At 67.7% G+C, this 12,593-nt stretch overlaps 2 protein-coding genes across 4 annotated transcripts; both read right to left on the reverse strand.

Moving 5' to 3' along the window:
* Nucleotides 1–349: 349 nt before the first annotated feature.
* MYL6 (myosin light chain 6) lies at nt 350–6,507 on the reverse strand. 2 transcript variants are annotated; one of them, XM_074980422.1, is made up of 7 exons: nt 6,390–6,507; nt 5,979–6,006; nt 3,610–3,753; nt 2,602–2,775; nt 2,195–2,272; nt 1,765–1,804; nt 350–608 (listed from the first exon to the last, which is right to left on the reverse strand). In XM_074980422.1, the coding sequence occupies exons 1-6, from the start codon at nt 6,390–6,392 to the stop codon at nt 1,776–1,778; spliced, it is 456 nt and encodes a 151-aa protein (XP_074836523.1). In that variant the 5' UTR covers nt 6,393–6,507; the 3' UTR covers nt 350–608; nt 1,765–1,775. The 2 variants fall into 2 exon arrangements, with proteins under 2 accessions (XP_074836523.1, XP_074836522.1); XM_074980421.1 differs by lacking the exon at nt 1,765–1,804 and having other exon boundaries at nt 6,390–6,506.
* A 1,259-nt stretch (nt 6,508–7,766) lies between these two features.
* LOC142003462 (myosin light polypeptide 6-like) lies at nt 7,767–11,632 on the reverse strand. Of its 2 annotated transcripts, XM_074980420.1 has the most exons (7): nt 11,358–11,632; nt 10,003–10,030; nt 9,206–9,349; nt 8,716–8,889; nt 8,207–8,284; nt 8,075–8,120; nt 7,767–7,957 (listed from the first exon to the last, which is right to left on the reverse strand). In XM_074980420.1, the coding sequence occupies exons 1-6, from the start codon at nt 11,553–11,555 to the stop codon at nt 8,092–8,094; spliced, it is 651 nt and encodes a 216-aa protein (XP_074836521.1). In that variant the 5' UTR covers nt 11,556–11,632; the 3' UTR covers nt 7,767–7,957; nt 8,075–8,091. The 2 variants fall into 2 exon arrangements, with proteins under 2 accessions (XP_074836521.1, XP_074836520.1); XM_074980419.1 differs by having other exon boundaries at nt 7,767–8,120.
* Nucleotides 11,633–12,593: the final 961 nt, after the last annotated feature.

Here is a 12,593-nt window from a genome sequence, read left to right on the forward strand (position 1 = left end):
GGGCCGGGGGTGGGTGGGTGGGTGGGTGGGTGTGTGTGTAGAGGGTGGCATCTGGGCAGATTCCCAGCGGGGCCCCCCGGTGCATGTGGGGAGGCTTCCCTCCCTGCCCCCAGCCCCTACTGGCCCCAGCTAGCCCCTGTGCCTTTTTGTGCCGTCCCCAGCAGCAGTTGGCTCCTGTGCAGCCCTGGTGCCAGCTGCTGCCGGCTGGCACACAGCCCTGCCCCTCCCAGGGCCACACTCTACCCCACCCCCAGGATGGGCAGCGATGGCCAATTCTGGTTTTCACAGAAAGCACCAGCCAGGAGCTGTGCCCCCCCCATCATCCCTTTTCCAAACCTGCCACAGCCTCCACTTTTCAAGCCATTTATTAGGGTAAACCAGGTGGCTGGCAGATAAAATAGGGGGACCCTGCAGTGGCGGGGGCGGGGGAGGGGGTTCACCCGCCACCTTCCCATATCACCAGACGTCCCCGTGGTCCAAACAGGAAGAAGCGGTTACACACGGCGTAGAAAAAAGGCACAGAACCAAGCTGAGCCCCCGGCGGTGAGTCAGGCCGCAGGGACAGACAGGCTGGAGTCATCAGCCGCTCAGCACCATCCGGACCAGCTCTGCGGAGAGAAGGCAGGTGTGAGACACGGCAGGCGCCCCTGCGTGGGAGAGGCACCTCGGTAGTGGGGGTAATGCAGCTGGGGCTGCCAGGCTTTGCAAGGGGGTGCGCGTTCACCAGGGAGCCTGCAGCAGCTGTGTTCCAGAGACCCCTCGTCTGCCCCCCCGCCCCCAGCGCAGAGCCCCTGGCTCTAGGCCTGCCCCACTGCCAGCCTGGGCTCTGTTTCCCTTCCCCCACCAGGCAGAGGGGCAGGGAGGGCGGCTCCCCCAGTAACATGGGAGGATGGGGCGTGAGAGCCACAGCCCCAGGCCCCACCCATTAGCACAGCACCCAGGGCCAGCTGCCCCAGGACTCCCCAGGATGCTTCCGCCCCCTGGCAGCAGCAGAAAGGGGGACAGGATCTCTACCACTACGGCCAGGCACCGGGGCCTACAAGCTGCACTGCCGTCTGCCAGGCACGAGGCGAGAGCGTTGGCTTTGCCTACAGCAGAGAGCGGGCCGCTGGAGGGAGAGGGCTGAAGAGCAGCGAGACGGGGCCAGGCAGGCAGCCACCGCACCAGTCCCTAAAGAAAGACTGTGGCCGTAGCAGGGAAGAACCGTCTGTCCCACTGGCACCAGCTGTCTCCTGTTGCTGAGGCTCCCCAATAGCTGGGGAGATCTAGGAGGCAAGAAGCTGGGGCAGGACCCCCTCCATTTACAGCAGCAGCCAGCCCAGGGCAGTACCTGTCCTGCCCAAGGGCTACAGACAAGCCCCCGCAACACTGCCCCCCTCTGTGGGTGGAATAAGTTTTGTTGCACACACCCAGGCATGAGCGGATGCCCACCACCAGGAGACACAGGCTGGGGGCGCTCTGCTAACCAGCTGGGCAGCACCTGAAACTCTCCTGGGCGGCCACCCACGTGCTCAGCTTACAGGGAGCCCCCCTGAGTCTGCATTGACAGGGGGCAACAGCCCACACCCCAACACCTGCCCCAGGCTGGCTACAGTCTTGCTTTAAAATGGTGCTCGGCTCCCAGCCCCTGCCCCGCTGGGATAGAGAGTCAGCTGCATGCAGAGACATGCCAGGGGCTACGCTGGCCCGAGAGCGCAAACCAGACGTCCTTCAGAACGGGGGAGGGGAGAGGCGAGGCGGGGGGGGAGAGGGGAAGAGGCGTACCCCGCTCGGCTTCACCCTGACAAGATGTGCCTCACAAACGCTGTTGGAAGGAAGAGACATCAATCAAGCAAACGCAGGGGGGACGCGGTGCCCACAAGCGAGAGGGACCCCAGGGAGGGAGCCGGCCTTACCCCGGCCGGGCACCCTGCGGGAACCAACGAGTGGGGGCTGGCAGCGCCCGGCTCCTTGCTCCGAGGGCGGGGGACTCCCCTGGGCATTCGCAGTGTCCTCTGGGGGGGAAGTGAGCCAGGCCCACAGGGAGCCCTGCAGTGAATCCTGGGCCTGGGACAGACAACACCCCTCCCCCAGCACAGGGGGGATTCCCCCCTCCCCCCCAGCACAGGCAGGAGAGCCAAAGTCATCAGGCGCTCTGGGGTCAAACGACCTGCCCCCGCCGGCTCCGAAGCCCCTGCAGCCCCCCAGCCCTCACCTTCATAGTTGATGCAGCCGTTGCTGTCCTCATGCCCGGCCACCAAGACCTCCACCTCCTCCTCAGTCATCTTCTCCCCTGCGCAGCACATGCAGGGTTTTACTAGAGACCCCCGGCCCCGCCTGGGAACCCCTCCTCCCCACCAGCTAATCCCACCTCCGTAACCCTCCCCCAGGACACACTGCTTCCGTGGGGACACCTGGCCTGGGGCCTCCTAGATGCTGGTCCCAGACCCTGGCCGGGGCCCAGCACGGCGGGGAAAATGGGAGCAGAGCCTCGCAAATTCTCAGACTTCCCCAGGGCTGCTCCCTCCCCTGGGGATGTCTGCCACTGGGAGAGACCCAGGCACAGCCCCTGGGACCCCCCTGACCTCGGCCCTCAAGTCCCCCCAGTTCTCTGGGCCTCACCCAGGGTCACCAGGACGTGTCGGATCTCGGCCCCCATAACGGTGCCGTTGCCCTCCTTGTCGAAGACCCGCAGCCCCTCCACATAGTCCTCAAAGCAGCCCTGGTCCTTGTTCTTGGCGATGGTCTGCATCATGGGCAGGAACTGCTCAAAGCTCAGCGTCTTTGTGTTCATCTCTAGTGAGAGACGGGATGCGGCTCAGAGCCCGGCCCGGCCCAACAGCAGGGGTGGGCCTGCTCACCGCCACTCTTCCACGAGCAGGACTGACCATGCAGGGGTCTGGTCTGCTCAGACCAGCGAGCAAACTCCTGTCCTGCGCCCTGGGCTCCAGGCCCCCAGAGGTGGGACATGCACCCCAGGCAGCTTTCCCTGTTTTGCCCATCCATGGGTGGAATAAATTTGGTTATCTGCACCAAAATGCACAGCTGTGTGCCACCACCCAGAGACAACCTAGTGTGGGCACCCTGCTAGCCAGCTGGGCAGCATTCAAATCTCTCCTGGGCAGCTGCCAAGTGCTCAGCTTATGGGGACACTGGCCAAGTGGCATCAGCCATCCCAAAGAGGCATGTGACGAGGGCACTGGGGGAAGTGGTACCAGGGCACTGTCAGGGCATAAAGCAGAGCTGGGTGTCAGCCGCCCACCGGGGATGACAAAGATCCAGGTTTGTTCCCCCACCCCTGGAAAGACACATCCAGGCCACCCGCAGAGCCAGGACCACTGGTACCTTGGCTATTCCACAGAGGGATCAGCCTGTCGGTCCACACCAGCCTCGATCCAGAAACCTCCCCGGCCACATACCCCTCGCGTCTGGCTCTTGGGTGCAAAACACCCCCAAAGCCAAGCCCTCCCCCCCGCCCCCTGAGAGTGGGGGGTCTCCCTGCACACCCCCAAGTTCTCAGCCAGCCTGAGCTGCCACGTGCCCAGATCTCACCAGCCAAGAGGGCTGAGAGCAGACCCCCTGCTAGCCCAGGGAGGCCAGAGGGGACCGCAGCCCTCGACTCTCACTCACCATCGCTCTTGGGGTTCCCCAGCACCTTCATGACCTCAGCGTTAGTGGGGTTCTGGCCCAGGGCCCGCAGCACGTCCCCGCACTGGCTGTACAGGATCTTGCCATCTCCCGTCCGGTCAAAGAGCTGGAATGCCTCCTTGAACTCTGGGGGCCGGGGAGAGCGAGGCAGCGTCACAGGACAAGGAAATCCCACCCGCAGCAACACAGACGCCGACAGCCCCGTTGGGCCAGCCCCCAAGCTGCCTGGCGCCGCTCCACCCCAGTGACAGGCCTCCCCACGAGGCCCTGCCATGGAAAGCAGGAGCGCCACTACCACAAGGCAGGAGCCTTTGAGAGCCCCCTATAAGGGTTGCTTATAGCTTGGCCCAGGATTCCCTGCGCTGGACTGAACCCCCAGGCAACTAGACACCCGGTCTGCCCCTGGAGTCCAGTCCTGGCCCCACGTGAGGGAAGGGGGCACAAATTGGAGGAAGTCCAGAGAAGAGCAATCGAAATGATGAAAGGTCGAGAAATCAGGGGTGGCCTTAACTCCCGAGGCCAGGCCAAGGAGCCGGGTGTAGCTTGCAGCAAGGGAGGTTCAGGTTGGACGCTGGGAAAACTCTGGGCTCTTCTGGTGGCAGTACCTGACAGTACACAGAACTGGCACCTCCTCACCTGGGCTCCCACAGCTGGGGGTACCCGTGGGGCTCAGTACCCCCATCAGCCCTGCAGCTTCGGGGGGCTGGGAGGTGTGATGGGGGTCAGGGGTCCCCCTGCACTGCACCCCATCCGCTGGCAGGAGTGACTCTCACTCAGCAGGTACAACAGGAGGTTTATTAGGCAACAGATGCCCAGTTTCTCACAGAAGTGACAGTACAGCAGTCAGAGACGGTCCTTCCAACCCGTCCTGGGGAGAAGACCCCGAGGGGTGCCCCTCTGGGGTGTAGCTTTCCCCCTCCTCAGGCTGGCTCCCTTCCAGCTCCTCTTCCCTTAGCCTCTAACTGCCACCCCTGATTCAAAAAAACCAGCTCGGCTCCTCCCTCCTCTTTGTTCAGGGCAGAGGTGTTACCTGCCCGTTGTAGCCCCAGGGTCATCCTTAGCCACTGGGAGCTGTTCTGCTTGTCTCTCACATCCAGCCTGAGTCTCGCATTTGCACTCCCCCCACTCCATCACAGGAGGCTGCTGCGGAGCTGGGCTAAGGGCATCTGTCCTCCCCACCACCTTCCAAAGCCCCCCTGCCAGCAATGAGGGCAGAGCAGCGGGTTTGTGCTGGGAGCAGAGACACCAGGGCAGTATTTCCAAGTTCCCTGGGCACAGACCTACAGCTGCCCCCCAGGTCAGCCTCGGTCACTGCAGGCCCCCAGCAATGCTGGCCAAGGGGGCACTGAGAGGGGCCAAAGGAACATCAGCCCCAGGACAGGCCCCTGCAGCAGAGGCTGCCCTGGTCAGCCACAGCTCTGCACATCACAGCCGGCACGTGCCCCGGGAGTGAGCCTCCCTTTCCAGGGCGCCCCAGACCACAGACAGGAATGGAATGGAGGCATCAGGACCCCTCCCCTCCCCAAGTTGGGGAAGGAACCCCGGCATCCTGGAGCCCAGCCCCTACCCCCAACTAACCCACTCCCCTCCCAGAGCTGGGAAAGAGGGAACCCAGGCGTCCTGCCTCCCGGCCCCTCCCAGAGCTGGGAAAGAGAGAACCCAGGCGTCCGGGCTCAGACCTGCCCCACCCCGGCAGACAGCAGCCAAAGGGAAGCCCGGAGCCCGCCCCCTCTCCCCGCGCAGGGCAGGCGCAGCGCAGCGAGTTTGTGCCCATATAAGGAGGTCCGTGCGCGGCAGGGCGCAGGGGTTGTGCGAAGCCTCCAACACCCGGGGGGCGACCCCCGCCGCCCCGACACGGGGAGGAGGGGCACAGCGGGGAGCTCGCCGGAGCAGAGCGGTCTCCGCAGCCATTTCCCCCCTTGCAGCCGCACCCCGTGAGCCCCACCCAGAGCGGGGGGAGGGGGGCAGAACCCAGCTCCGCCCCCCAGCGAGCCCTGCTGAATGACCCACGCGGAGTCACCCCCAGACGCAGAGTTAGGGGGGCCCGCGCGTGGCGGGAGGCAGAACCCCTGAGCAGCAAGAGCGAAGGCAGCACGGAGAGCAGCCCCCAGAAGCGAGGGGTCCCGTGTTAAGGGAGGGGCGATCACACAGGCGGGCCCCACCACTTACCGCCGGCGCTAGAGAGAGGCTACAGGAGAGTGAAGGAGGCTAGAGACAGAGGAGGGTCTACAAGGGAGGGAGAGAGAGCGGTGAGTGCCCGGCGCGCCTGGGAGTCGCACGCCCCGAACTGAAAATAGCGCGCAAGGACAGAGGCCGCGAAAGGAAGGACGGCGGGGGGTTGGGAAACTCACCGGCTGTCTGATCCTCGGTGAAATCACACTGCAAGGCAAGCACAGCGGAGCCGTCAGCGGGGAGCCCGGCCCCCCCCGACTTCCGCGGCGCGGGCCCGACGCCCAGCAGCGCAGCGCAGCGCCCCCCTCCTCCCGCCCGAGCCGGCTAGGAGCCGCCCGGCTCCTTCCAGGGACGGACGTCAGGCTCCGGAGTGTCACGGGGTTCGGCGGGCAGGAACCTAGGTGTGCCCCGAGTTCGGCCCCCCAGTGCCCCCCCCGGGGCCCCAGATCCGCCCCCACGCTCGCCCCCCGCCCCCAGGGCCCCCGGATCCGGCCCGGAGCTCGCCCCCCCAGCGCCCCGGATCCGCCCCCGAGCTCGCCCCCCACTCCCGGGGCCCCGGATCCGGCCCGGAGCTCGTCCCCCGCCCCTACCATGGCTGCGGCGGCTCCGCTCCCTGCAATGGACTCCACTCGCGTCCAGCCCCAGCGCCTTTCTACTGGCGCTGACGTCACCCCGGGCGCTCGCACGCCATTGGCTGGGCAGGGCAGGGCAATGCGTCACTCGTTATGCTAATTAGATGCTGCATTATTCATGAAGGGCCCCGCAAAGGAGCGGGATGGAGCCGCTCGCAGCCAGCCGGGCTTTGCCTATACATAGACATGGAGATGGACCCCCGGGACCGGGGGTGCCCCACAGGGGGTGCGGGGAGCGGGGCCGGAGGTGTCCCGGGGGGGATGGGGGGACGGATCTGGTGGTGTCCCAGAGGGGACTGGGGGGCCGGGGCAGGGGCCGGGGGGGTGCCAGAGGGGGGGCACACGGGGATGGGGTGCCCCAGAGGGGGCTGGGGCCGGGTCGCCCCAGAAGGGGGTGGGGGCGGATATGGGGTGTCCCGGAGGGGGATGGGTGGCCGGGGGCCCCAGACAGGGATGGGGGCGGGGATGGGTGTCCCCGAGGGGGCCGGGGGGCGGGAATGCGGTGCCCCAGAGGGGTCGGGCGTGCTCCAGAGGGGGCCAGGGGGCGGGGCGGGGCGGGTGAGTACCAGCAGCAGACTGAGACGCGCTCTGCAGGGCTGGGCATGGCCCGGCGGTCCCTGGCGCCAGTTCTCCCCGCGGCTCGGGCCACCCCCAGTGGAGCTCGCCGCCTTCCCGCGGCCGCAGCAGAGGGAGCGCTCCCCCTCTCCACAGGCCGGAGCCCGGAACGCTCAGGGCCCCTCCAGCGGGGAAGCGGCCGACGGGTGCTGGGCGGAGGTGACCGGCCGCTGCTGGAGGCGGGGGCCGGTCACGGGCTCCCCTCTCCCAGCCCGGCGCGGGCAGCAGGGGCTCACGCCGAGCGGGACAGGGAGGATGCGGGAGGATGCAGGCAGCCGGGGTGGCTGGAAAGGGGCCGCGGGGGCGCGCAGCAGCCCGCCCCCCATCATCGGCCACTGCCCCCCAGGCGCGCTGCCGGGGGGGGGTGGGGGGCGGCTGCCGGCCGCGGGAGCCCAGGCACCGGCGGGGAACAGCAGAGTAGAACGGGGCGCCGGCGGGAAGGGACAGGCCGGGGGGGCAGATCCCAGGCCCCCCCCCAGCAACCGGGCGCCAGCCCGAGGGGGGGTCCCCGCGTGGGGGGCTCTGGCCACTCCCTGGCGCCGCGTCCGAGTTGCGCCCCGCGTGGGGAGGGAACCAGCGCGGCCCCCCCGACCCCATCCTGCGGGGCGCCCAGGGTGCGCAGGCCCCGGGCTAGGAGGCCCGCGGGAAGGCCCAGGGTTTGGGGAGCCCGGCTCGGTGGGTGACCCCCCACCCCGCGGGAGCCCCGAGGCCAGAGGCGGCTGCGAATGAAGGGCTTTTATTGTCCAGGCGCCTGGATCGTCCGGCCCCCGCCCGCCCCCCGCTGGGAAGCTGCAGTCGGGGGGAGCCGCTGGTGTCCGGAGGCCTCGGCCCCGCGGGGCTCTCAGAAGTCCTGGGCCGCAGCAGAGCGAGGGACTCAGGAGACTTCAGGCGCTCAGCCCCACCCCGCCGGCCTGCGGAGAGACGGGGCCCGTGAGAGGCGGGCGGGGACCCCGGCGGGGCAGGGCAGGAGCGCCGGGTTCTCTTCTGCCTCAGTTTCCCCCCGCAGAGCCGGGCCGAGGGGCACCTACCCGCGGGCGGGGGGCGCTCAGCCGGACAGGATGTGCTTGACGAAGGCTGCGGGGAGGAGAGAGGCGTTAGCATGAGCCGGGGGCCCCGGAGCCTCCTCCCGGCCCGGCCGCAGGGCTGAGCCCGGGCCCCACCTTCGTAGTTGATGCAGCCGTTGGCGTCCTCGTGTCCAGCCAGGAGCGCGTCCACCTCCTCCTCCGTCAGCTTCTCCCCTGCGCCCCGCGGAGCCGCGCCTTAGCCGGGGGCAGCTACGGCTACCACACCGGCGGGGGGGCCAGGCCCACAGCCTGGGGGTCCGGGCCCAGTACCAGCCCCACAACCCAGGAGGGCCAGACCCACTACCGCCCCCACAGCCCGGGGGGGCCAGACCCACAGCCCGGGGGGCAGACCCCCTGCCAGCCCCACAACCCGGGGGAGCCAGACCCACAACCCAGGAGGGCCAGCCCCACTACCAGCCCCACAGCCTGGGGGGGCGAGACCCAGTGCCCTCCCTGCGAACCAGACTGGTAGCTCCGAGGGGCCCTTCCCCCATCACGCGCCGCCCCAGCAGCCCCGGGGGCTCCTCCCGCGCCGAGCGGGGCCGGGCTGGCCGAGCCGGGCTTCCCCTGGCCTGGCGCCGGCCCCGCGGGAGCCGCGAGCTCACCGAGCGTGGAGAGCACGTGGCGCAGCTCGGCCCCCATGACGGTGCCGTTGCCCTCCTTGTCGAAGACCCGCAGCCCCTCCACGTAGTCCTCGAAGGTGCCCTGGTCCTTGTTCTTGGCGATGGTCTGCAGCATGGGCAGGAACTGCTCGAATTCCACCCGCCGGGAGGCCAGCTCTGCCGGGAGGGGAAACTGAGGCAGGGCCCGGGCACGGCCTGGGGCCCCTCCCGCCAGGCTGCCCTGGAGCAGAGGGGGCCCGTCCCTGCTTACCCAGGAGTCTGGGGGTAGCCCCCTCCCGTCACCGCCCCCCACAGGCCGCTGCTAGTGGGGGACTCGGGGGGCAGCTCCTTCCTTCCCCCTTCGGAGCAACAGGCTCTCTGACCCCCACCCCAGCGGCTCCTCACGGGGCGTCACCTGACTCCCGCAGCTGAGGCTTGGCAGGAGCTGAGAGCTCCCTCCCCTCCCCCCCCCCCGCCGCAGCTGCTCGCTCACCCTCGGGCTTGGGGTGGCCCAGCACCTTCATGACCTCGGCGTTGGTGGGGTTCTGGCCCAGGGCCCGCAGCACGTCCCCGCACTGGCTCAGCTGGATCTTGCCGTCCCCGACCCGGTCGAAGAGCTGGAACGCCTCCCTGTAATCTGGGGGGGGCGCGGGTCAGAGGGGCTGGAACCGCCCGGCCGAGCTGCCTGCTTCGTGCCAGGATCGCGGGAGAGGGGGCAGCCCAGCCCGGACCCCCCTCCTAGCAGCCTCCAGCTGCGACTGGGACAAAGCCCAGAGCACCCCCCACCCCTCGCTGCGGGACGCTGGTTCCCCCCCCCGGCCGGAGGAGTAACACTGCGCGCTCACGCTCCTCTCCCCCCCGCCCGGCTCAAACAGGGCGCGAGCCTCAGGGAGATGCAGACACCTCTGGGGTGGGGCCCGGCAGCTGCTCACACCTGCGTTGGGCTGAACCTGTGGGGGGGGATTAGTGCCCCCCCCCCGCGGCTGACCCCGCTGCGGGCTGAGGGCGCGCTCCCTTCGCTCCCCTGACTGGCGGGGGGAGCCAGAGCCCGTAAGTTCGAATCCCGCCTCCTTGCGGGACGCGCTGAGATTTATCCACGCAAGTCCCGGGCTTCTACCTCCACCCTCGCGCCCAGCCGTGCGCCCCACACCCGGTCCCGCCCCGCTGCAGGCGGTGAATGGGAAATGCCCCGTAACCAGCGCCGGGACGGGCTGGGAACTGACGTGAGCTTGGAAACGGCTGGGCGGAGAGCGGCCCCCGCTTGTCCTCGAGCCCCGACCCCTCACTTACCCTCCAGCTCCTCCTTGTTAAACTCAATCTGCAAAGAGGAAGCGAAAGAGTTAACGCCGAGCTGCACGGGGGGACACCAGGCCCGACCTCTGCCAGCAGGAGGCGCTGTGGGGCGGGGCAGCCCCCTGGCTGCGTGGGGTGGGGGGGGGCTGTGCCTGCAGCTGAGTTCATATAAGGGCCTTGAGCCCCCCCCGCCACGCTCCTTATGGGGCCCTACCTCACTGCCGCAGGAATGCAGCTGCAGGCTGGCTCCCCGCACAGCAGCCCGGCCATGGCCAGCCCCGGCCCAGCCACCGCAACCCGAGCCCGGCGCTGGGGCTGAAGTCAATGGGCCTGGGAAAGGGGGTGCTAATCCCCTACCCGCAGCCACCTGTCCTCAGCCGGCTGCCTGGGCACCCAGGCCCATTCCAGCCCTGTCATTAAAATAACAGGGCCCCGCTCACCAGCTAAATTTATCCTGCCCTGCGCGCTGGGCCCCCCACTGGGGCAGCCTGACACCCCAGGGCAGGAGAGTGCTACAAAGCCAGGGTAGCATGGGGGGAGCGAACCCAGGAATCCTGCCTCCTGCCCCCACTGCCAACCACGAGGCCTTCCTTCCCCTCCTGGCCCCAGAGCTACAGGCCGGGGTGGGGGAAGTGCCTTAGATGAGTCCCACTTGGAAGGGTCATAGCAGCTCCACTGACCACCCCCCAACCCTCTCTGCTGCATCAGGCCCAGCACTGCTGCTGAACACCCACTGGAAGGACAGACAAAGTGCAGGGGGAGCCAGGGGTGGCTGAACATGAGGCCTCTCTGGTCCTATTCCCAGCTCTGGGAGAGGCAAGGGAACTAATGTGGGGGAGGGGGAGGCTACCTGGACTCCTGGGTCCATGTTCCAGCTCTGCCTCTGGCTCATATTGGGCAAGTCTCAGTGCCTTCCTGTGCCTCAGTTTTCCCCCTCTGAAAAGAGGCTAATAGTGGCCTTCCCTGCTGGGGGAGTGCCTGGGCCCCTGAGCTTGTGGGGCTCCCCTACCCTTCAACACCTATTGAGGGTCCAGCTGATGCTGCTTTTTTGGGGGTGGACTATGCGGGGTGGGGTGGGGGGACACCATCCCACCCACTGTAATTCGGAGGGGAGGGGCAGTTTTGGGGCCAGGAGGCAGCAGGTCTGGGGTGCAGGGCTCAGGGGGTGGCCGGAGCTGTCTGGCCCTTTGCAAACTGGGCAGCATGGCTGGGGGCGGGGCGGCTCTGTGTCCAGCACCTCTTCCCACTTGCATGGCAGGCTAGGGGCAGGTTAACCCTTGTGGTGCTGCTATCCCTTGTAGGTGGGGACCCCCCCCCAGCTGCATTGACCCCCAAGTCACTAGCCCACATACCACTACTTTGGAGAGGTCAATCGGCGGCTCTTTGGGCTTCTCTGGAGCTGGGGCCGGGGCCGGGGCCGGGGCCGGAGCCGGTTCTGGGGCTTTGGGCTTTGCTGCAGCTGGGGCTGGCTTTGCAACAGCTGGCTTGGCAGCTGGCTTGGCTGGTGCCGCCACCGGCTTCTTCACTGGCAGGTCCTTCTTGGGAGGCATGGCGGCTGTGCCCGGCAGCACGGGCTGGTGTCTGGGGCTGCAGGGCCGTGGCAAAGTCCCAGCCTGGGGCTGGCCCTGCCTGGCCCAGCTTAAATAGCCAGGGGTGACGTCAGGCTGGAGCAGTGCTGGATAAGGGCAGCGCTTGGTGGGGGGGGGGGGGCTAAAATTGGGAGCATCATTCATTGTCCGACATGGCTGCCCCCTTCCCAGACGTTCAGCTCCAGGGCTTTTCTTAGCTGCACACGCGGGGGCCTGGCATGCGAGGCATGTGCCAGGAGCCAGAGGAAATCTGTCCCCTCCCCAGCCTGGGCCAGCATGGAGGGGCATGAAGGCAAGGGCTGGGTACACCCTGCCCCAGAGATGGGGGCATGCGGCAGCGCCTTGCTCCAAGAGCACCAGGAGGCAGCTCTTGTGTTGGTCCAGGGACCCAGGAATCCTGGCCCCCTTAACCACAAGCCTCTACTTCCCTCCCAGCTCCATGGATAGAACCCAGGAGTCCTGGCTCCCAGCCCTCCCACCCACTGGGCCCCCACTTGTTCCTGGGACTAATGGAACCCAGGTGTCCCGCCTGCCCACCACCAGCCAGCCACTAGTGCCTGTTCCCTCCCAGCTCAGGAGGAGAACCCAGGTGTCCGGGCACCCTCTAGCCTCCCGCAGTGTGCTGGGGTGGGGGAAGCCGTGACAGGCTGGGGCCCAGCATGAAGTGGAGTTGGGTGATGGTCTTCAGCCCCAGGGTTGCCTTGTCCTGTGCTGCTGTGACGTCCTGCCAGTTTCAGGGACAAAGAACTTGCTGCACCTAGCGCTGACTAAGCTGCTCCTGTGCTCACCCCAGAGGTGGCTGCATTGCAGTGAGAGTCCCTCAGGCCCCAAGGAGCTGGGTGGGCTAATTAGCACCTGGAAATTACCCTGCCTGTAAATGAAAAGGCTGGGTCTGCCCTGCTCCAGTCCTGGCGGCTAAGCAGGGGTTGATGGAAAAGTCCAGCTGGTGGCTCCCCCGTCACGGCTTGATTACGGGCTGGAGTGGGGCCCATCCAACTG

The sequence above is a fragment of the Carettochelys insculpta genome, chromosome 29 (assembly GCF_033958435.1).
Source record: "Carettochelys insculpta isolate YL-2023 chromosome 29, ASM3395843v1, whole genome shotgun sequence".
Lineage (NCBI taxonomy): Eukaryota > Metazoa > Chordata > Testudines > Carettochelyidae > Carettochelys > Carettochelys insculpta.

Coding starts and splice junctions, on each gene's coding strand:
- LOC142003462 (XM_074980420.1), bottom strand. CDS start 11,555: ATGCCTCCCAAGAAGGACCTGCCAGTGAAGAAGCCGGTGGCGGCACCA. Junction 10,031..11,357: donor TTGACCTCTCCAAAGTAGTG/GTATGTGGGCTA, acceptor TCCTCTTTGCAG/ATTGAGTTTAACAAGGAGGA. Junction 9,350..10,002: donor TAACAAGGAGGAGCTGGAGG/GTAAGTGAGGGG, acceptor CGCCCCCCCCAG/ATTACAGGGAGGCGTTCCAG.
- MYL6 (XM_074980422.1), bottom strand. Junction 2,776..3,609: donor GGGGAACCCCAAGAGCGATG/GTGAGTGAGAGT, acceptor GTCTCTCACTAG/AGATGAACACAAAGACGCTG. Junction 2,273..2,601: donor ACACGTCCTGGTGACCCTGG/GTGAGGCCCAGA, acceptor TGTGCTGCGCAG/GGGAGAAGATGACTGAGGAG.